General features: G+C 38.0%; 1 protein-coding gene across 6 annotated transcripts in view; it reads left to right on the top strand.

Annotated features, from left to right (window-relative positions):
* Sh3beta (SH3 domain binding glutamate rich protein Sh3beta) overlaps window positions 1–25,088 on the top strand; it is a 168,018-nt gene that overhangs the window by 50,318 nt on the left and 92,612 nt on the right. For all 6 annotated transcript variants that reach the window (XR_010953669.1, XM_067788915.1, XM_067788914.1 and 3 more), the window contains exon 2: window positions 20,203–20,679. Coding sequence is in view for 5 of the 6 variants with exons in the window: in XM_067788915.1 (XP_067645016.1) it covers window positions 20,203–20,679 (477 nt within the window). In the remaining variant the exon portion in view is untranslated. The remainder of the gene's footprint in view (window positions 1–20,202; window positions 20,680–25,088) is intronic.

Here is a 25,088-nt window from a genome sequence, read left to right as displayed (position 1 = left end):
GGTCAAACAATCTTACTGTCGGAGGACATGTGGATGGAAAGGAACGTTTACTGACTGTAGATACGGGTGCATCTCATTCCATCATTCGAGCGGATTTAGTCAACAAGAAGATAACACCATTGCATGGAGCAAGATTGCGTACAGCCACTGGAGAAGACAGCACGGTTCTAGGAGAAGTATCATGTGAAGTCGCAATTGGGAACGTCACGGTAGTACACAATTTTATAGTGGCAAAGATTGTTGATGAAATCATAATTTGAGTGGACTTCTTAATCGACCAGGGCATCAAGATCGACATGCAAAGCAAGACGATGCGATATAAGAACATGGATGTACCACTTAATTTCGGCTACGAGAGAGGCTACAGCAGTAAACGAGTGCTGGTGGAAGAGAGTCAGCGAATACCACCAAAATCCGAAGCAGTCATCTGGGCAAAGGTTGATGGAGATTGTGGGACAAACAAATTGTGGGTTGTCGAAGCAGCAAACAAATCAGCACTGAACATACTTGTAGGAAAAACCCTGGCTATGACAAAACAAGATGGACGTGTTCCGGTAAGAGTACTCAATGAGTTCAATTCACCACTCAAACTGACTAAAGGAGCTATTTTGGGAAGATGCCAAGAGGCTGAAGTAGTTATTAACTGTGAACAGCTCCAGGAACACGTTTCAGCTAGTAATACTAATCTTTCAAATGACATCACGGCATGGACGCAGGGGCTAGAGGAAGCATATCAGAGTAAGGCAAAACAACTGCTCCTAAAGTACGCGAACATATTTGACCAGGATAGTTCTAAACCAGGCCGCACCAACGTTGTGAAACATCAAATTGACACTGGAGATGCGAGGCCGATCCGTCAAGCTCCACGTAGTGTTCCACTGGCGAAGCGGCAAGTTGTGAGTCAAATTATACAAGAAATGAGCGACAGCGGCGTCATCGAACCATCAGCTAGTCCCTGGAGCTCACCGGTAGTACTTGTAAAGAAGAAGGATGGAAAAATGAGGTTTTGCGTGGACTACCGGAAGTTGAATGACGTTACGAAAAAGGATAGCTACCCATTGCCAAGAATTGACGACACTCTGGACTCGCTCTCTGGTACGAAATGGTTTTCCACACTGGACTTGAAAAGCGGCTACTGGCAAGTGGAGGTAAAGGAGGAAGACAAAGAGAAAACAGCCTTCAGCGTCGGAGATGGTCTTTGGCAATTTACAGTAATGCCCTTTGGACTATGTAATGCACCAGCTACTTTCGAGAGACTCATGGATCAGGTATTGAAAGGACTACATTGGAAAACATGCTTGGTGTACCTGGACGACATCATCGTATTGGGCAAGAATTTCGATGAACATCTTAAGAACTTGGAGGAAGTTTTCCAAAGAATAGCTGGCGCTGGTCTGAAGTTAAGTCCCAAAAAGTGTGCGCTGTTTAAAAAGGAAGTAAATTATTTGGGTCACAAGGTAACGACAGAGGGCATCTGCACTGCGAACGAAAATATAGAGGCTGTAAAGGATTGGCCAATACCACAGAACCTACATGAATTAAGAAGTTTCCTTGGGCTGTGCACATATTACCGCCGATTTGTACACAATTTTTCCAGCGTAGCCCATAGCCTCCATGAGCTTACAAGAAAAAATAAAGCTTTTGAATGGAAGAAGGAGCAAGAAGTGGCTTTCCAAACATTGAAGGAGCGTTTGTGCACTGCCCCAATGTTAGCATATCCGATTCCAGGAGCAACATTTATTCTAGATACAGATGCGAGTGGATATGCTATAGGAGGCGTTTTATCACAACTGGTCGATGGACAGGAGAAGGTAGTTGCATATTACAGCCGTTCGATTGGAAAACCAGAGAGGAACTACTGCGTTACGCGGAGAGAGCTGTTGGCATTGGTAGAGTGCGTTAAACATTTTCACAAATACCTCTACGGCCAGCGATTCCGTGTCAGGACAGATCACGCAGCTTTAAAATGGCTACTGCAGTTCCGTAATCCGGAAGGACAATTGGCACGGTGGATCGAGCGACTACAAAGCTATGACTTTTCCATTGAGCATCGAAAAGGTAGTACCCATGGAAATGCCGATGCAATGTCACGAAGACCATGTAGTTTGGAATGCAAGCACTGTTCAAAAGCCGAGGCTAAAGAAGACATTATAGATGTCCGGCTAATGACTATAACATGTACAGATGAATGGGACAAGGAACAGCTAAGAAAGTGCCAGCTAGAAGATGCAGATCTGTCACGTGTTATGCAAGGGCTCGAACGAAGTGAAAGACCAAACAGAGAAGAGATGTCAGCAGAGAGTCCCATTGCGAAGTCATATTGGGCACAGTGGAACAGTTTAGAATTGATATCCGGTTGCCTTCATCGAGTATGGGAGAGTGAGGATGGTAAATACAAGAATAAACTGATAGTTGTTCCCAGAAAGAGGATTCCTGATGTGCTCAGCGAGCTGCATAATGGTCCAAGCGGAGGTCATCTTGGAATCACGAAGACGCTCGAGAAGATTAAACAGAGATTCTATTGGGTTGGTTGCCGTCAGTCGGTCACTGAGTGGATTGCGAACTGCGAGGTTTGCAGCAGAGCGAAAGGGCCCAGAACACGAAGTCATGGCCAGATGAAGCAATATAACTCAGGTGCGCCATTTGAAAGGATCGCTATGGATGTCGCCGGTCCATTTCCTACTAGCAACGGCGGAAACAAATATGTACTGGTAGTTATGGATTATTTCAGCAAATGGCCAGAGGTATACCCAGTCCCAAATCAAGAAGCGGAAACGGTAGCAGAAGTGTTTATAAACAATTGGGTTGCAAGGTATGGTGTACCAATGGAGTTACATTCTGACCAAGGCAGGAATTTCGAATCAGCTGTGTTCCAGGAAATGTGTAAGTCATTGGGCATTCGAAAAACACGGACAACTGCATTGCATCCTCAATCCGATGGTATGGTAGAACGATTCAATAGAACATTGGAGGAGCACTTAAGGAAAGTAGTGGACAAGTACCATAAAGAATGGGATACCCGCATACCATTATTCTTGATGGCTTACCGATCAGCAGTGCATGAGACAACGGGCCAAACCCCTGCAAAAATAATTTTTGGCAATGACCTTAGACTGCCAGCTGATTTGAAGTTTGGGATAGATGCCAATGCGGAGAGAAATGTCAGGAAATCCACTAGTGATTTGGAAGAAGAGCTAAGAGAAATACATGATCTGATAAGGCAACGAACAAAGATTATGAGTGACAAGATGAAAGCCAGATATGATAAAGCAATTAATTCAGAAGGTTTTCAGGAAGGGGATTTGGTGCTGTTATACAACCCACAACGTAAAAAAGGTTTGTCCCCGAAATTGCAGTGTAATTGGGAAGGCCCATACAAAGTTGTAAAACGGATCAACGATGTAGTGTACCGCATACAAACCATCGGTAAACCACGAACCAAAATGAAGGTGGTCCATTTGGAAAGGCTAGCAACGTTTAGATCGAGAGATTTGTCTGATCGGGACGATCAGACTTAGGTGGAGGGCAGTGTCACGGATATTAGCATCACTAAATTATCCCATCACTAAGGCGATGCTAAGGCCATGCCAAGCAGTATTTACGTTAATAATTAAATCAAGTATACACATATATAAGGCAGCCCAGAGAGATGTCACACACAGATGCATTTACTTATATGCCTATGTGCGCGCGAGAGACTGTAAACTACAAACATTCACATCAATAATTCAATCTTTATGTATCTACATAAACGAATAAATAATTGCGTCTACACATATGTACGTATACGAGCAGCGGAGCGGCAATGCACAAACACATGCATATATCTTATCTGAGTTGTCACAAGAGAGAGCAATAATTTGTGCACGTAGTTGTGGCTGGCGATTTTGTAGCCGAAACAACTAGTAAGTTCTGGAAATCGAAGAGCCTAGAAGTCTACAGCGTAAACTATAAAAGCGGGGCAAGCGAGTAAGAAGTAATTCAGTTTGATTTGAGTTGTCAAGCAGTTTGATTAAGACGATATCTAGCGAGCAATAGCAGTGTTATTTTGAATAGTAGAGTTTCATTGAGCTATCAATCAGTGTGGTTATTAAGCAAGCTATTCGTTGCACAGTTTGTTATTGTGAAGTACTTTAATAAAGGCCATTTTGCATTATTACAAATTGGAGTTATTTATTCAACAGTTTAGTGATTCGAACTTAGCAGAGGATTGCAAATAAGAGGATTTGCAAGCAAATTCGTTACAATATTAATAATTTGTATACAGGTAAAGGCTTGTGGCGAGCAAGCTTTGAACAGTAACATACCAAGGTTCAAGTTACAAGATGGTGCACGGCGTAGTTACCGTTGCGTGTAGAAAATATATGTTTGTACAAATGAATGAATGTGCCAATGAATCTCAGGCCGTATCAAAGCGAGCCAAAATATATGTATGTACATATGTATTAATATGTATGTAAGAGACAATGCATTTTAAGACATTCCAAAACGGGTCGAAATATATGTTTGTACAATTGAATGAATAACTTAATGAGTGAATGGTACACCATCCGCCTTTGAAAGAGTAGGCATATCTAATTTTGTGCACGAATTATCTATAGCTACTCAAGTTATACTATTAATTTTTGAATCCGTTTGTGCTTACTTTGTTTCTTACTTTTCTTTTTTTTTGTGTGTGTCACTATTTTATGACATTTAGCTTGATTTCCAGAGAATAGTTTACATTTGTTTTTCTCTTTTGTTTTGCTTTTTTATTGTATTTTTCTTTTGCATACAATAAACATTTTATTTGTGTTTACAAAATTAAAGTGCTCTTATTCTATGAATTTAAGTCTATTTTTATGTATTATAATTTTCTTTTTTTTATTATTTTGATTTATGTTTTCTATGTTTCTATTTTCTACATTGTTTTTATCCATATTTATTACTCTAAAGGGAATTGGAGTAAAATTATTATTTTTGCCGACTTTTTCTACCTTATAGGGTATTAGAGTAAAATTATTATTTTTATCGATTTTTTCTACCTTATAGGGTATTAGCCTTATAGGGAATTTTACTCTAATAGTAATAATTTTACTCTAATAATAATAATTTTACTCTAATAATAATAATTTTACTCTTAAATGTAAAATTATTTTTTTTCTTATCGATATTTTATATTCTGCAGGGCCCTATATGTATGTCTACTATCTACCTTATGACCTCTCTAAAAGCGAGGTTTTCCTAGATGAAAACGGTATTTCTAAAAAAAATAATGAAGATAAATGATTTAGATTTCCTTACTTTCTACTCCACAGGACCCTATATATATCCTATCGACTAAATATAGGAGATTTAATTTTCCTTACCTTGACTATTTCTATTAAACAAAGCTTTTGCTTTGTTATTAAAACGTATAGAATAGGATGATGGTTACAGTCATCATTGGCTGAAAATTGACATTGTTTTAAAAAGCGGGATTTCTGAGCGTATTATATACAGTAGATTGGGTAAATTCAGTTGCTGCTAGAGCAAGAAGTAGTTATATGGTGATAAGTGGTTAAACCAATGGATACAGTGGATGCAAATATTTTTCGTATCTTTTCTTATACCATTTTTCATATTTTACAGTAATATTTTTATTTGTTCTTATGTATATCATGCGATTTCTGGGTAGCCTTCCCATATTGGGTCGTCATGATATTTATGAAGATTTCTTTTTATTTTGTCGACTTTTGTCACATGCACCACTTCTGGGGTTGATACAATTATTAGATCTTTGAGAACTTGGGTACCTATTTTATATTATTCAAATTTGCCTACTCGAGTATTATCATTCATTAACAATCAATTTGTCCATAAGGGTAACTGTGTTTTTATTATACAAGTCCTATATTGCCGGCATTTTTCAGCCTGGTCAAGTATTGTCCTAAGTCAATCTTTTCCTCAACAATCTGGTTGCTTGTGTTTATTGTGATACAAATTTTCTATCCTTTTGGATGAAAACGAGCGCGACTTGTATAATTGCAAATTTATTAAGCGCTTTATATAATATATGGTTCTCTTTTGTGACTTTTTCTTCATTTCTACTGTTATTACTGATACAAAAAAATTTTTTTTCTCTTGTGGTATTTTTTGGTGTGTTGCATGCTTCCACTGACATTCAGTTATGTACTCTTTGAAGCGTTAATTGTGGTATAAATATCAAATTCGTTATTTTTATAATGGGTATGTGATTAGAAGAATATTAAGTACATGCACTTTTAAAAGATTGTCCATCAAAACTTTTGCAAAGATGCATAAGCGTCCGAAGAGTTTACTCAAATTTTTGGTTTGCTATCGGACTTAGACAATGCTGATAAAGCTTGTCTCAAGAAAATATTCTGTTAATTGAAGCATTTTGAGGGTTATTGTTTGGAAATGGGTTTTTAATAGCAAGGTAATAAGGTTTTTGTTTTAAAAAAAAAGGACTAAGAATATGAAAAAGGACTAATTTAGGCCTAATAAAATTATTGATTTTGTAAAATGTTTCTGTTAATAATATTTTTTTTTTCAAAATATATTTTTTTTTTTTTTAATTAACAAACTTTACAAACATAAATAAAATTAGCTGTGGAATCTGCAACGCAATCATAAATAAATCATGTTAATAATTTGTATACAGTTAAAGGATTGTAGCGAGCAAGCTTTAAACAGTAACATACCAAGGTTCAAGTTACCAGACCGTGCACGGCGTAGTTACCGTGGCGTGTAGAAAATATATGTTTGTACAAATGAATGAATGTGTCAATGAATCTCAGGCCGTACCAAAGCGAGCCAAAATATATTATTACGAATGTTGGCGGCACTAAGGGGTACTGCCATCTCTAGGCCGATGCTAAGCAGTGACGTGAATTCACATCAATAATTCAATCATTATGTCTACACATACGCGTGCACGCGGCGGAGAAGCAACGCCCAAGCACATGCAGATATCTTATCTGAAATGCTCCTAAAAGTATGCAATTCTGATTGTGGAAGTGTCGCTCACACATACAAGCGCATGGGGTATGAGAGAAGCTATACAAATTATACATTTGTAGTTGTAGCTGAGAAATTTATAAGTTCTGCCTCATTCACCATCAAACCCATCTTTACCGCTTCTTTTTCCAGCTTGGAGTAAGCAAGTTCTGCAATTAGAAAAGCCTAGAAATATGCAACGAGGAGGTCGGACAGTTATAAAAGGGCGACAACAGTGGAGGCGAGAGATCAGTTTCAGAATCAGTTTTGATTAAGCACGCAATCTGTCGGGCAATAGTAGTAGTTTGAGTTAGGCAAGTTATCAGTAAGCGAAACATAAGTGTTATTGTCAAGTACTTTAATAAAGGCCATTTTGCATTATTGAAGAGTGGAGTTATTTATTCAACAGTTTAGTGATTCGAACTTAGCAGAAGGTTGCAAATAAGAGGATTTGCAGTAAATTCGTTACAATTGGTGTCAGAAGAGGAATTGTTGAATAAATTCCGAAGACTTTGAATACAACTTGGACATGCCAAAGTTAAGTGAATTGAAGATCCAGCAACTGAAGAAGGAGTTGGAGAGCCGTAGATTAAATACAACCGGCACTAAACTAGAACTTCAGGAACGACTACGACAGGCAATGGAATTAGAAGGAATTGACGTGGAAGAATATGAATTTCATCTTGATGGCGAGGAAAAAACCAAAATGGAAGAAACACCGCAGACAGTTCCGAGCACAGACTTGAACATGATTTTAGCTGCAATATCTGCTCAAACAACGACAGTGTCATCTCAACTGGCAGAACAGAAGACATATATGGCATCTCAGCTGGAATCGTAAGAGACCCGTTTAACATCCAAGATGGAAGCACAGGAGGCACGTATTTCAGAAATGTCATCGCAAATGTCATGTCAACTGGAAGAGCAGAAGACATATATGGCATCCCAGCTGGATTCACATGAGACACGTATTTCACAAATGTCGACACAGATTACATCAAAGATGGAAACACAAATGAAAGAGCAAGAGGCGCGTATATCATCAAAACTCGAAGCGCGTATGGACGAGAAAATAACGCAGTTTCAAGAAAAGTTCGAGGCAGAGGTGGATGCTTTGAGAGGTCGTATACAGGAATTGCAACTTAATCGGCCGGGTGCTTCAGCGAGTAATACAAAGGTAAAAACTCCATCTTTTGACGGTTCTGTTCCTTTCCAGCTCTTCAAGCTACAGTTTGAGAAGACCGCAGCAGTGAACAACTGGAATGCGGAAGATAAAAGTGCTGCACTGTTCGTGGCATTGAAGGGGCCAGCAGCCGAAATCCTACATACGATTCCCGAAGGAGAGTATTGATGGCTGCTGTAGAACGACGTTATGGAAGCGAGCATAGAAAACAGATATTCCAAATTGAGTTGCAAAACCGCTACCAAAAAGCAAATGAGACTTTGCAGGAGTTTGCTTCATATATTGAAAGATTGGCTCATCTTGCAAATGCGGACGCACCCGTGGAATACAATGAAAGGGTAAAAATCCAGAGCTTCATAAATGGCATACGAGATGTCGAAACAAAGCGAGCTACATACGCAAACCCAAAGCCAACATTCGCAGAAACGGTTTCACAAGCTCTGATTCAGGAAACAGCGTCGCTTCTGTGTAAAGCACGTCGTGTGGAAGAAGAAAGACCAGAGTGGGTAGACGCAATATTTGCGCTGAAAGGATCGCAAAAGCGGAGTGAGAGAGTTATCAAATGCTTCAAATGCGGGAAGCCCGGTCACATTGCACGTCATTGCGATCTTGATCCTAGTGGTTGCAACAGCATGCGTGGTCTTAATAACAAAGCTGGAGAGGATGAGCAAGAGCGAGTAAGATGTAGAGATCGAGAGCTAGGTCCAGCTATTGAATGCCCTGTGATATCTGTGTCGCAAATTGGTAGAAAATCGAGCAGTCTTACCGTCAGAGGGATGTGGATGGTAAAGAACGTGTACTGACTGTAGACACGGGCGCATCTCATTCCTTGATTCGATCTGATTTGGTCTACAGGAGAGTAAAGTCGTTACCTGGAGCAAGGTTGCGTACGGTCACTGGCGAGTATAACCAAGTCCGGGGAGAAGTGATCTGTGAAGTCTTAATTGGGAAGGTCATGGTTTTACACAAATTCGTTGTGGCGGAGATTGTTGATGAAGTTATATTGGGGGTGGATTTCTTGGATGACCATGACATCAGGATCGATATGCAGAGAAGGATTATGCAGTATAAGAACCAGGATGTGCCACTTAACTTCAGTTTGGAAAGAGGGTTCAGCAGTAAGCGAGTGCTGGTGGAGGAGATTCGACGGATACCACGAAAGTCAAGGAAAGTAGATCGAGCAAAGGTTGATGGAACAAATGGGCCAAACAAATCAAAACCGAAGGTACCTGTGAGAGAAACACTGGCATTGAAAAGCCCTAACGGACGCACTAAAATGAGGGAAAGAATTTCGCAGAAGAGCTGAGCTCGAAGTTGTTGTTAAGAAGAAATGGCTGCATGTTTCCTCATTCAAACCAACTGTCTCTGAATTGAACGTCATTGATTATGTTTCGAAGTATGCCGGTGTTGACCGGAGCCATTTATCCTGCCGCAAGTTAATAAAAAGTGGTGTTCCGCTGGATAGTTTAGAGAGCGTGAATTTCAAGCTTGGAGTTACTACGGTCTTCTATGAAAAAATTTTGATTCCAAATGTGTGGCCGGCTGATATTATTGTTCGGCCATTTCGTTTCTTCCAAGGTAAATTCAGTGACATGTAGTGCAATTGCATCACATCCTAATAATTATCTTAATGTTCCTGTTATTGTGGATGATACCTCCCTCAAATGCTACTTCCAAAATATGGGTCGTATGCCCACAAAATCTAAAGAAATTCTGTTAGTAACGTCCCGTTTGGACTATGATGTTTTCGTCCTCGTTGAAACATGGCTGAATAGTGACTTTTTCGACGAAGAGTTTTTTGATCCTTGTCTTTCTTATACTTTTCGGAAAGATAGGGACTCTGTAAAGACTGGGCACCGAGTAGGAGGTGGAGTTCTTATCGCCATAAAAAGAAACCTACGCTACTGGGAATATCAAGTTTTACCCAATGATTCGTTAATATAACTCTCACATTGAAAACATTATTAATATTTGCGAAACTAACTGGGATGCTCATTTTGGTATTCTCGGGGATTTTAACTTACCCGATTTTACTTGGTTAGATCTCCAAAATAATGGTATTATGTTTCCGGCTAATGTTACGCGTACTCTTTATATAAATTTTATAGATAGCCTCTTAAGTTGTAATCTCATTCAAATTAATAATGTATTTAATGCACTTGCTAAGCTTTTAGATCTTATTGTTGTTGATGAGAATTCGATTTTTAGCCTCTGAAAGCATTTTTCCGTTGTGGGAACCTGATAGGCATCATGTTCCGCTCGTCATTACCCTTTTTAATATTGATTCCATCCCGATCTCTTCGGATCTAAGTAACCATTCTTTTAATTTTCGGTCAACTCACTTTAGTGAACTAAATAATACTTTTGGTGATATACCCTGGGAAACTATTTTGTAGTCTAATGATGTTAGTGTCTGTTTCGAGATTTTCTTGGGGACGTTGGCTCAGGTTTTTTCTGATAAGGTGCCTCGGCGAGTCCCCAAAATACAAAAATTACCCTGGTACAATATTACTCTCAAAAAGTTGAAAAACAAACGTAATAAATATGAAAAATTGTACAAGGGTGATTCTTCGAACTCTGCTCTTAGAGATCAGTATTTAAACAGTGTGAAGGAATTCAATGTTCTTGATAAATTTTTATATAATCGGTATATGAGTAAGGTAGAATCGGAGTTGAAAGAAAATCCAAAAGCATTTTGGAATTTTATTCGGTCCAAGCGTGGTTCTTCCAATATTCCTATGCATGAAGTACAATGACAAATGCTCACAGTCTCTAAATGACACTGTTGAATTTTTTACAGAATTTTTCAAATCTAATTTCGAAGATGAAGTTACTATTCGGGATACCCTCCACTCTAGCTCATACTTATTTGAACGCATAGATTTCGGTTCACTGTCTTTATCTGTGCAGGATGTCAGTAAAGCTATGTGCATGTTAAAACCCTCGCTAAAATGTGATCCTGATGGACTTTGTGCATTTGTTCTGAAGCATTGTAGATCAACTTTATGCATTCCGCTTTGCTACATATTTAATTTTTCTCTATCTTCTGGATTATTTATTGACAGGTGGAAGTCCGCGTCAATCACGCCGATCTTTAAGTCTGGAAATAAGAATGATGTCTCTAATTACAGACCCATTGCTAAGCTTTCAGTTTGCTCTAAGCTTTTCGAAATAATTATTAAGGAAAAACTTTTCTTTTATGTTAAGAGCATTATAGATCCGCGCCAACATGGGTTTGTTTCTGGTCGCTCTACAGTCACTAATTTGGCTTCTTTTTCGAACTTTTGCATATCAGCCTTTAAAGTCAGTTCGCAGGTGGATACCACATATACAGACTTTTCCAAGGCATTTGACAAGGTGTCTCATCAGCTTCTACTGAAGAAATTGGAGTATATTGGTTTCCACTCAGTATTCTTGAGTTGGTTGAAGTATTATCTGTCTAATAGATCCCTTTGTGTTGATATTGAGAATTGTAAGTCGCACACTTTTGTGGCAACCTCTGGGGTTCGTCAGGGTAATATCCTTGGGCCGCTCTTGTTCCTTCTCTCTATCAATGACATTGGTGCTTGCTTTCAGTTTTCCAATTTTCTACTTTATGCTGATGACCTGAAGATCTTTCGTAGGATTGATAGTCCATCAGATGTTTTCCTTTTGCAGCGTGACCTGAATAATCTAGTTGACTGGTGTAATACTAACATGCTCTACCTAAACGTTAAACAATGTTTTCACATGTCTCTCGAAGTCCAGTGATAATTTTGTTTCACATTTCTATTTAGAAAGCAGTATCTTGAATGCAGTCAATGAATTTGTTGATCTTGGTGTTGTATTTGATACTAATTTTTCTTTTGTTAATCATATCTGTTATGTTCTTCCGAAAGCTTATAGAAACCTTGCTTTCCTGCGTCGTTATGCTAAGGACTTTAAGGATCCCTATACCAGGAAGACTTTATATATTTCCTTAGTTCGCTCAAAGCTCGAGTATGCTTCTATTATTTGGAACCCTATTTACAGCTGTCATGCGGCTAGAATTGAAAGGGTTCAAAGGAAATTTGTTCGGTTTGGGCTTGGATCTCTTCATTTCGTGGATCCGCTGCATTCTTATGTGTCTCGGTGTACGTTGATTAACCTACAACCCCTGCACTCTAGAAGAACCCTGCACGGGCTTATGTTCGTGTTTGATCTCGTGGCAGGTTTGGTAAACTGCCCTGACCTGCTCGGGAAAATCACGTTCAATGTGCCAAGTAGGACACATCACTTCGTTTTTCCCTACCTTGTTATGTGGCCTCTTTCAGAATGAACTATGTCCTTTTCGATCCTATTCTTCGCTCTCTAGCAGAATTCAATAAACTTTCGAGATGTATAAATATTGATTTCTCTCAGTCGAGGGATGTTTTCAAGTCCCAAATACTTTTGCATTTACATTTAGATATTTAATTTAACTTTTTTCTATTATTGGCGGCCACCGTGGTGTGATGGTAGCGTGCTCCGCCTACCACACCGTATGCCCTGGGTTCGCACCCCGGGCAAAGCAACATCAAAAAATTTTAGAAATAAGGGTTTTTAAATTAGAAGAAAATTTTTCTAAGCGGGGTCGCCCCTCGGCAGTGTTTGGCAAGCGCTCCGGGTGTATTTCTGCCATGAAAAGCTCTCAGTGAAAACTCATCTGCCTTGCAGATGCCGTTCGGAGTCGGCCTAAAACATATAGCTCCCGTCCGGCCAATTTGTAGGGAAAATCAAGAGGAGCACGACGCAAATTGGAAGAGAAGCTCGGCCTTAGATCTCTTCGGAGGTTATCGCGCCTTACATTTATTTTTTTTTTATTTTTTTTTTTTCTATTATTATGCATATACTTTCTTTAGTTATTATCAATGCATATTATAATTTTTTACTATTTTTATTTTTTTTTATAATTTCTATATCTAGTCTGTAAGATGTAAATCATAGACTGAATAAACTGAATATGAATATGAATGCAAGGGTGGTTTCAAGCCAGGACACACTACTGTTGTGAAGCGTCGGGACGATACTGATTATGCAAAGCAAATCCGTCAAGCGCAAGCTCTACGAAGTAGTTCATTGGCCAAACAACAGAGTGTGAAGGAACGAACCAGGGTAATGAGTAGTACGATGAAACACAGGTACGATGAGAGCAATAATTCGGAAGGTTTCTTGGCGGGAGATTTGGTACTGTTACACAACCCTCACCGGCGGAAAGGTGTTCCATCCAAATATCGGTGCAGTTGGGAAGGCCCGTACAGAGTTGTGAAGAGGATCAGTGATGTCATCTACCGCATACAAGCAATTGGGAAACCACGAAATAGAAGAGTGGTACATTTGGAGATGCTGGCAACGTTTAGATCGAGATATTTGTCTGATCGGGACGATCAGACTTGGGAAAAGGGCAGTGATACGAATGTAGGCGGCACTAAGGGGTACTGCCATCTCTAGGCCGATGCTAAGCAGTGACGTGAATTCACATCAATAATCCAATCATTATGTCTACACATACGCGTGCACGCGGCGGAGAAGCAACGCACAACACATGCAGATATCTTATCTGAAATGCTCCTAAAGGTACGCAATTGTGATTGTGGAAGTGTCGCTCACACATACAAGCGCATGGAGTATGAGAGAAGCTTTAAAAATTATACATCTGTAGTTGTAACTGAGAAATTTATAACTAACTAGTAAGTTCTGGAATTAGAAAAGTTTAGAAATATGCAACGAGGAGATCGGACAGTATAAAAGGGCGACAACAGTGGAGGCGAGAGATCAGTTTCATTTGAGCTATCAATCAGTTTTGATTAAGCACGCAATCTGTCGGGCAATAGTAGAGTTAGGTTGAGTTAAGCAAGTTATCAGTAAGCGAAACATAAGTTTTATTGTGGAGTACTTTAATAAAGGCCATTTTGCATTATTGAAGAGTGGAGTTATTTATTCAAGAGTTTAGTGATTCCAACTTAGCAGAAGGTTGCAAATAAGAGGATTTGCAGTAAATTCGTTACAGTATGTATGTACATATATTAATATGTATGTAAGAGTCAATGCATTTTAAGACATTCCAGAACGGGTCGAAATATATATTTGTACAAATGAATGAATAACTTAATGAGTGAATGCTACAATACCGTTACATCCAGCAATGTACTTGTATGTACAAAATAATCAGTGCATAGCCATAACGTTATCCAAAATAGTGGATATATTTATTTTGGATATAACAAAATTGGCTAGACTTAAGGATGAAACCATAAAGGATCGTTGCTAGATGAAAGCTCTTTGGCGTCAACCTATTAATCCAACATTTTTTTACATATTGTCTGGGCAATTAGAAAAACCGCCGTTTTCGATCCCACATTATTTTATATAATGAGTGTAGTAAAATATGCACATGCGTGTATACTTACCGGAGAATATGTTTAGATCAACGCTCATATACCATTCGCCCTATATGATGCATGTATATATTCACCTCGATAAGCGCTTACGATTTACTATTGCATCCTAAAATGTACTTTCAACAAAGCGGAAAAATAATCAAAAAAAAAAATTTAAAAAAATCAAAAAAAAAATAAAAAATCTAAAATAATCAAAAGTAATCTTTTTGATTACTTTTGATTATTTTTTATTTTTTTTTCAATAATCGGAAAAAATCATGATTTTTTTCTAATGGTAATCCATTAGTAATTGCTTTCTTCGGAAAAGAATTGAAATAATCATTGGCCATTAAAAAAGGCATCTAATTAATTGATTACTAATGCTAATTCAAATTTAACAGGTCTGCTCTCCACTGAAATGGCTCGTACTGTATATAATTGAGAAGGACTTTCAAGTTGTATGTTTCAAGCCTGTCTGTATTGTACGCTAGTGGGGCTGGTGGAATATTTTTGTCTTTGTATAACAAAACTGCTTTTAAACTGGCTTTGTTAGAATCTACGAAGAGACGCCAATCGGGTGGATTATGATTTATACTCATCCCGTTCATCAATCTGGCGACGTCATGGCTATAGGTAAACGAGTTAGCATCATTTACAGTAAAATATTGCTTAATATATGCTTGCCTGACACGATAGCCCGACGTTCTTACATCTGATGCCAAGTGGTTTCCATAATTTAAAAATTGTGCCAATTCTTCGGATTGTCTTTTTAATAGGGCGAGTTTTCTCACCAGTTCATCTAACTCCCGTTGTGTAATGAGCCTCACTAATCCAGTTGATTCAGATGGAACAAATGTCTCATCATCTTCGTATGGAATATTCACAGAAGCTGTTTCCAGCGTTGCTTGACAGGGGCTTCTTCTGGGAGGTGCGGGAATGTTATGGATATGTGGTCTTGGCATTCGCACATACAAACTTTCATGTCACTCTCTTTTGCGACGGTTTATCCGGTTATCACCAATATGGTAATTTAAACATACGTACATGACAAGTGCTTCTGTTATGTACATCTAAAAAAATATTTATATCATGGTCATATACAATACTGTATCTAAGTACATAATTACCCGGTTTATACCAAATTGCAAGAACTCCAAAGGGCAATTGATTAATTTCTTTCGTAGACAATTTTTATAAATGGTTATAGCAGATTCGGCATATCTTGTTGGAAGCCCACGACTCACCTTTTATAATCGGCCGATCAAAATACTGCGTATAGAGTTATTCCACTACTGGAGTAGTACTTACCAAACTTGTTTTAATACTAAATTTAGTGCACACAAAAAAAAGGTCGATTGCAGAATTGCTTCACATTCAGCGTGATGACAATTTTCGAGAGTATGTCAACAACCTAGTGGAAGCGTTTTCAAAAGCACACGTTCATCTGTCGTTAAAAGTGCATTTGATGCTTGCTCATCTCGACTGGTTAGAGAGACAACTTTCTACCGAACCCGATGAAGGGGGAGAACGCTTCCAACAAACAGCTATACCAATGTAGTCTCGATACAAAGGAAAAAAGCTAAACGCCATGATAGCTGATATATGTGGGTGGCTAAAGATTGCTGAGGAAAGCTTGGACGAGAACGAAATTGACGGTGACCAAGGCCTTAGCGGTGTAGATTAAAAAATAATCTTGTTTCAAACAATATGTAAAATCATTTGTAATGTATATCTTTTAATAAATTTAGCTTAACAAAACACAAGTTTGATTGCAGTTCTACTGTGTAGTCAAGCTTTATTTGATTTAATTGTTCAACATTTTTATGTAGGGACTGGTTTAGTTGTCGTTTGTACACACATTTAAATCATAGCATAGATGATCGTCATAATTTGTTGGGAAGTACAGTGGACATAAGTACTGTTAATGTTTATGATTTATTTAATATTCGATAGTTTTACCAGCTGGAAATTGTGTTGTTTAAAATCAATTTTTGGTAAAACAAGGAATTTTTTCGCTTAAACAGGGGTTTTGCCAAATTTTTCTTCACAACTTTATGAAAATATATGCATATCAAAATAAAGGCCATTTAACCACCTTCACAACAATATTCAGCCCAATTCTAAATGAAAATTCCGTGCGAGTTTTTTCCCTTCTCCCATTCCTCGTATTCTAAATAAAAATTACTTGTGAGTTTTTTCACTTCTCCCTTTCCTCCTATTCTGAACAATGTTCGAAAAAGCGGAAACCGGTTATGGGAGAAAAGTAGGTATTATGAATGTGAGGGAGAGGGAGATTTCTCTGCCATTTCATAGGAGTTTTTTCACTAGTTAAATTAAAGGGAATGCATCAAAATAGTTAAAGGAAATTGGTTATTTTAAGAAAGAACACTTATTTGTGCAAATTTGTGCTAAAATATGTATTTACATTCTACCACAATATTCTAACTGTTAATACAACAACAACAACAACCACAATATTGTTTATTTTAAGTCGAAAAGTATATCATAAGCAACGGAAGAGATCTTCGCATATTTGATGCAGCCATCCAGAAATTGGGCAAGGATTTTTTAAGAAGGCTTAAATAGATTTTGGCATATGGTGAAAGGGAAACTCAACTCGACTTGGCCGCCAGAAAATTGCTTTGCAGAATGAATGCAGGCAACTCCGGCGGATTTGTGTTATCCTGCCGGTCTTCTTCTTATGCTCCTCTGTTGATGTTGCTGTGGCACTAATTCATTACTCATTTCAGTGAATACCACATGAAATGCAATAATGTGCATTGTTTATACCTTATTTCTTAATTTCAAACAAATTCGCAACAATAATTAAACTTTTCAATTTTTTAAACAAAATAAGAAATGCGCAACGAAATTTCAATTGACAAAACAGCTAACTTCGAAAATTCGAAATTCATATTCCCCAATTTTTCTTCTCCCTAGGAGAAAAGAATTGGAGGAATTTTTCCGCGGGAATAAAAAAATCCGCGAGAATATTTGGAATTGGTCTGATTAAGATTGTTTATATGGGTTGCAAAAATTCGGAAATATGAGGTTTTTATATTTTCGAAGTTCTGACTTTTCACCTTGTATAACAGCTGTTATACAAAATTTTTCAAAAAAAGAATTCAGCCATTCCAATGAAATAAAAAGGTGGACCACGACCACATTTTTACTTTTTTAATTTGCTGGACGCGTTAACAAAAAAAAAATAAATTTTGAAGTGTAAAATTTCGAACTTCGAAAGCCGATAGCTATTTTTTGGGGGCTAACTTCGAAAAACGTGTACTATCTCCGTCTACTATTCTGTCTACTTAAGCCTCAATCTCTACAAAAAAGTGGGTTTGGTCCAATACCCAGCCGGCTGTTGCACAGTGTTATTGCTCTTCTGTTGATGTTGCTGTGGCACTAATTTGTTACTCATTTCAGTGAATACCATACATATATATATATTATATTTTATATCTCAATTTAAAACAAATTCGCAACAATAATTAAACTTTTCAGTTTCTTTACCGAAAATAGAAATGCGCAACAAAATTTCAATTGGCAAAATAGCTTACTTCGAAAATTCCTATTCTCCAAAATTTGTTCTCCCAAGGAGATAAAAACCGCGAGAGTAAAATTTCGAGGGAATATTTAGAATTGGAGTAAATGTAGGATACTTGCCACGTGTCTCTCACTCTGGCCACCCCTATTGAAACTGCCAGTTTCCTTGAACTCCCGTTAGATGATATTCATGACAATTGATTGGTCACACCTATTGGTCGGGGCGAAGCACTGCTACAACAACAACAAACGAAGAGTTTGGAAGAGAATATTTAACGCAAATAAGAAATGGACTCGCTCCAGCACGCCCAGAGTCGTCTCAAAGAAAGGACGTTTGGTTCTTGTGGTAAACGCAACCCTAACATAGTGTCTTTTAAAATCGGGATCGCTCCATATAGGAACTCAAACAAGTTTGTAAGGGAACAAAAAGTCTAAAAGCTGGATCCAACGTAGACAAAGCTCTGCTCGAAAAGAAGCGATAACGGGATCAATGGCGATTACAATAAAAAAACAATTTCGGCTGTATTTAGAAGGATCAAGAAGAATTGTTTCAAATTTTACCGAAACCCTCTGAACATAAGCTTCAAATTTAGGGGCGGACTTTCACACCATTTTGTTTTTGCTGTGGAGACCAATCCGCTCTAATGTATAGAATATTCCCTGCCATGCTACAAATCTCGAGTGGTCGTGAAATGGCTTTAAATTATATTCGACGTGTACATAAGACTGAATCATGTACCCCACTCCTAGAGATCTGCTGGGTTTGATGTGTCGTTTGCCTACCAAAGGTGGGAAAGATCAGTCTACATATGTCCCAAAGACTACATACCCTTAACATCATTTCTGCACAAAACCTTTGAGAGGCTGATACATGTGTATATAAAGACCAACATGGATGAAAAACTGTTATCCAAAACACAACATGCGTACACCAAAGCAAGTCAGTAGACAGCACTTATAGGGTGGTTATAGACATAAAGAAAGCATTGGAATAAAAAACTACTCCTTGGGAGTCTTCTTAGATATTGCCAGGGCTTTAAACAGGCGATCATGAAGGGTCTTAAGTAAATTGATTAACCAGATGCATCAGTTGCATGCTTAATTGGAAGAAGATAACTTCGCAGTGGGGGTTGTATGAGGCTACAAATTTGGGAGACAGTGGCACGCCGCACGGAGGGGTATTGTCACCTCTGCTGTGGACGCTGGTCATCAACCAACTTCTCAGGCGGTTCGATGTGGGACCTGTCAAACTTACGTCGGACGCAAATGCCGTTGCAGTTGTCAAAAGGGGAAAGTGCCTTCCAACAGTTAGCCCTTTGATGGTTCGGGCGCTTTGGGATATATGTATATAACTGGTTATATAATGTCGGGTTGAGCGCCAACGCGAAAGAGACGGATATGGTCTTGTTTATTAGGACGTTTAAGGTTCCGAATCAGTCTAGGTTCAAGCTAGGAGGTGTGACCTTGCATAAGAAACCTTTTACCAAATATTTAAGAATCATTCTAGACAGTAAGTTGTCGTGGAAGCTCAACGTGGAAGAGACAGTGAAGAAGACCTCGATGCCACTTTAGGAATGTAACAGAAAGCTGGGGTGTACGTGGGGTTTATCAACCTCTCTCCCATTCTTTCATTGGATATTTACAGCGATTGTAAAGCAAATCCTATACTATGGAGTTCCATTAAAAAAAACAACATACCCCGAAAAATTAGAGAGGGTATGTACTGGGCTATCAATGCTTATCATACCGTGAGCCCTGGAAACAACCCCGACGGCTTCACTGTATGCCATTCTGCACATTGCACCTGTATACCTGAGACTAAATGCCGGGGCAGCTTGAGAGCAGACCATACTGGCATACTAGTATAGCTTCATCGAATATTAGACGGAAAAACTATCTAGTACCCTATCTGCGCTTCGATGGGCCTCTTAGAGCCACGGTAGAGCTGGAAGGATGACACAAGGGTGCCTTACTTGTAGGCAGTATGTTTTCAGGAATTTTTTTTTTTCAAAAACGTCTTTCCTATCTCAGAACTGGTTTTAAAGACGTCCTATCTGAGCAAAACTTCAATACATTTTTATAACTAATAGGATATATGAAATTTTTTTTCTTTTATAGGTAAAGAAACGTCAACAACGCGTGCTTATGATTCTTGATAGCAAAAACATCAAATATGACATCGTTGATATCACCGAACCAGGAAAAGAAAGCGAAAAAGAATTAATGCAAACAAAGTCGACGAGCAATGGGGCGACAGTAAGCGATCCAGAACCACGTCATCCACTGCCTCCACAAATATTTAACGAAGAAGATTACTGTGGCGATTACGATGCGTTTGATTTAGCCAATGAAATAGATACATTGGAGCAGTTCCTAAAATTGGCACCGGCTGATACCACAGCTGTGTCTAGTGCACAACTGGAGCTTAAACAAGAAAATGGTGAGGTAAAGGGAGCGGGTGGTGAAAGCGATGAAAATAAGGAAAATAAAGAAAATGCGGAGAAGAAAAAAGATAGCGAAGAGAACGATCATGCAATTGCCGACACCGACGACACGGCAAATGGTGATGGCGAAGATGCAAAAAAATCTGCTGAGGTTTGAGCTGCTGTTTTTTCTGAATGCTACATATGTATATGTAAAGCAAAACGCAAAAAAAAAAAATAAGCGCTAAATAACGCTAATTACATGTAATTTTTAATGATATATCATATTGCATGATAGAGTTAACATATATATTATAGTTTAAACACCGCATTCATACTATATTTATTAATTTTTTCCGTATCATCTGAACCATCGTAAACTTTTTAATATGCTAACTATGTGCAAATAACTGCAATCGCAAGGAAAGTTAATTGCTAAAAGCAGCGCCAACTAACAATTAGGTGTAATCGGTTAAACAGATACAAAACGTAACTTACTTGGCGGACAAGAAAGAAACTGACAACAGTGGCTGTGATTTTTTAATGGTAAACGCCACTTAGGCCACCTATCAGTCTTCGCATCCGTTATACTTTGCCAATTTCCTACTTTGGACATATTTCAAACACGTCACATGTGTTGCACTTTATTTTACGCCACTTTGAAAATTTTGTGTTTAAAATTAAGCGATTTAGTTGACCAACTATTATTATTTTGTTAGTGAAATTTTCAATTTTATTACTAAATAAATGTATATATGCCAGTCGTTATGTATCTCACTTTACGCCACGTAAGTGCTGGCGTGCGCAGTAACGGTGACGGATTGTGATCTGTTTAAGCCATAAAAGTAATTGCAATTGGTAAATAATTCGACTGCATTTATTTGTTTGGGTCTATAACAAACGGTAGCAAAGTTGATTGAAAGCAAAAGTGTTGACTGTTATGAGTTGAATATACAGCCCAATTCTACAAAACAAAAACTTCCCTGCGAGTATTTTCACCTCTTCTATGTCTCTTATTCTCAACAATGTTCAAAAAGGGGAAAACCGGTGGCAGAAAAGTATTATGAATGTGATTGAAAGGGAGATTTCTCTGCCATTTTTTAGGAGTTTTTTCACTTGTTAAATTAAAGAGAATGAATCAAAAAAGAAAAAACACCACAATACTCTTTATTTTAAGTAGAAAAGTATGTAGTATGTAAATAAGATTTTGGCATATGACGAAAAAGAAATTGAACTCGGCTTGACCACCAGAAAACTGCTTTGCTGAATGGAACCAGGCAACTCCAGCAACTCGCGCCGTCTTCTTCTTATGCTCTTCTGTTAAAGTTGCTGTGGCACCAATTCATTACTAACTTCAGTCAATACCTTATGAAATGCTATACTGTGCGTTGTTTATACTTTATTTCTCAATTTTAAACAAATTCGCAACAATAATTAAATTTTTCAATATCTCAAACAAAAATAGAAATGAGCACAAAGTTTAAATTGGCAAAACAGCTAATTTCGAAAATTCGAAATTGCGAGAATAAAAAAATCCGTGAGAAAAAAATTCCGAGGGAATATTTGGAATTGGGATGATAATTACATGTTCTCGCATATTACTAGTAGAAAGATTTACTACCGTTTCAAATAGGTCCTTTATGTACAAAATGGTTTTTATATCACTTTAAGGCATTCGGCGCTCTTAGCGAAAAGTTTAGGGGGTTAACTGAGTGAAAATTGTAAAAATGCTAATTATATCTTAGTTATAAAATAACATCCTGCTAAGTACGATCATTCTTCTTAACGCGATTCTGTCACAAAAGGCAACACTGTCAAAAACGTAAGTTTCATAATTTAATATACGAGGAGAGTGTGAATAAAATTTTAATAAAAAAACTGGCAATATCGTTTCTGAATTCATATAAACCTTAAAGAACGCATAACTTCCGTATTTTTCTATCAGAACAGGTTGAAAAAAAATTCCTTCGAGGATATATCTATCTCTGACATCTATCCAATTTATTTCGCCATTTTTTGCGAAAAATTTGAAAATTTAATATACATTGGAAGATCATATATAAAATATACTATAAAATGAAACTTTTTGAAATACTACAAAAACAAAAATGTCATATCACCTCAAATGTCTAAAACACAAAAATCTCAAAACGTAATTTTCCAAGGGATCTTTCCTTTTGCCGCAACTCCTCAATTGTGAGTGACGTAAAGTTGTATGAACCACAAATAATTATTTTTGTCGGACATTTTAAAGTAACATAATAATTAAGAAAGAATTTATATTATAAAAGACCCAGTATAATAATTATAGGTGAAATTCATTTTGTTTAAGACTTAAACATTTTTCATTGCGAAACTGAATATGCACCACTGATGACCTGATATGATCTTGCTCTCTGAGAGCACGCGAAGAGGTTGATTATTCAAACATTGGCCATAGATGCCATCATCCTTAAAATCGAATTTTAGCATTTTAAAATGACTTTGAGGTATTTAACATGGTTATGGCTAAATTTAAGATTCTCACCGAAAATTTATTCAAACTGGCCAAATGAGGTATCAAAAAATGCGAATTTACGTCAGGATTACAAATCCGAAGAAAAATATAACAATTTTTCACCCCTTAAGAATTTATCCGTGACAACGCGTTTTATCGAAAGGCTGCACACAAAACTGTTTTTATAGTAACTTTCGATTGCTGACAAAGTTGAATTCTTAGAGCCGTTATGATCATCTAATGTTAACGCTAACTGGTAATTTAATTGACAAAAAACGTTCCGTGATCTGTCAGATAAAGTCCCAGTTAGTGTAGGCTAGAGATATTGTAAACGGTCTTAGTCTTCGCAATCTGAAAGGATGGATAAAGACCATTTCTTTGTGTCGCGTTGTGTGACATTTCATTCTTGACAGCTGAGATAAATTGTACGAATACGTATAAAAGTATATTGTGACGAATATTAGCATCACTCAGCTGATACTAGCATCACTAAGCTGATAATAAGCAGCCACTCGTATGTACGTAAACAAATTAATCATCATTTACACACATACATACAAGGCAACGGGGAGATACTCACAAACACATGTAATCATCACCCGAAGTAGTACTCACATATACACACGCATATGGCCACAAACTACAAATATACATGTATATGCTGGTAACGAAGCATGAACTTCGCGAAATTACTAGACCTTAGGAGAAATGGGTGAACGAGGAAACCGAGAGTATGAAAGCAGCGCAAGCTGAGTAGTCAGTAATCAGTTTTGATTTAAGCACGCTATTGGTTGTGAAGTATAAGTGTCATTGTGAAGTACTCTCAAGGTAGTTTAATAAAGACCCTTTTACATTATTGAAAATTGGAGTTATTTATTCAACAGTTTCGCGATTCGAACGTTAGCAGAAGGTTTGGAATAAGCGGAATTCCCCAAAATTCGTTACAATTGGTGTCAGAAGAGGAATTGTTGAATAAATTCCGAAGATTTTGAATACAACTTGGACATGGCAAAGTTGAGTGAATTAAAGATCCAGCAACTGAAAAAGGAGTTGGAGAACCGTGGATTGAATACAACCGGCAATAAGATCGAACTTCAAGCACGGCTTCAAGAGGTAATGGAGTCGCAAGGAATTAATGTGGACGAGTATGTCTTTCATCCTGATGGCGACGAGACATTAACAAGATTGGAAGAGAAGAACGGAAGTCCGAGTCCAGTCGCAAGCGGCGAGAATAATGCGATATTATTATAATATAATATTATCACAATATTATTATAATAGAAAGTATAACATCCAAGATGGAAGCACAGGAGGCAAGCATTTCAGAAATGTCGTCGCAAATGTCATCTCAATTGGAATCGCAGGAGACACGTATCTCAGAAATAGCATCTAAAATTGAGACACAGAGGCACGTATATCAGAAATGTCGGCACAAATTGCAGCACAGGTATCATCGCAGATCTCTGCACAACTGGAAGCGCGTATGGAAGAGAAACTAATGCAGTTTCAGGAAGGGTTCAGTGGTCGACAAGATAAAATAGAGGCCGAGATAGATGCTTTAAAAGATCGTGTTCAGGAGTTACAATTGAACCGTCCAATCACTTCAACGTCTACTCTGAAGGTAAAATCCCCAACGTTTGATGGTTCTGTTCATTTTCAGATATTTAAGCTCCAATTTGAGAAGACGTCAGCACCGAACAACTGGAATGCCGAAAATAAAGTTGCTGCATTGTTCGTGGCTTTAAAAGGACCAGCTGCTGAGAAGACCATCCCAGAGTACGAACGTAACAGTTATGAAGTATTGATGGCTGCTGTAGAACGACGGCACGGGAGCGAACACAGAAAACAGATCTACCAAATAGAATTGCAAATGCGCTACCAAAAAGCTAACTTGACTTTGCAGGAGTTTGCCTCGGATGTTGAAAGATTGGCTCATCTAGCAAATGCGGACGCACTCGTGGAATACACCGAGAGGATAAAAATCCAGAGCCTTATAAACGGCGGCCACCGTGGTGTGATGGTAGCGTGCTCCGCCTATCACACCGTATGCCCTGGGTTCAACTCCCGGGCAAAGCAACATCAAA

This window comes from Eurosta solidaginis, chromosome 5, assembly GCF_040869045.1.
Source record: "Eurosta solidaginis isolate ZX-2024a chromosome 5, ASM4086904v1, whole genome shotgun sequence".
In the NCBI taxonomy this organism is placed as follows: Eukaryota; Metazoa; Arthropoda; class Insecta; order Diptera; family Tephritidae; genus Eurosta; species Eurosta solidaginis.
The sequence above is the reverse complement of the archived record's forward strand: the minus strand, read 5'-3'. Positions and strand labels throughout refer to the sequence as shown.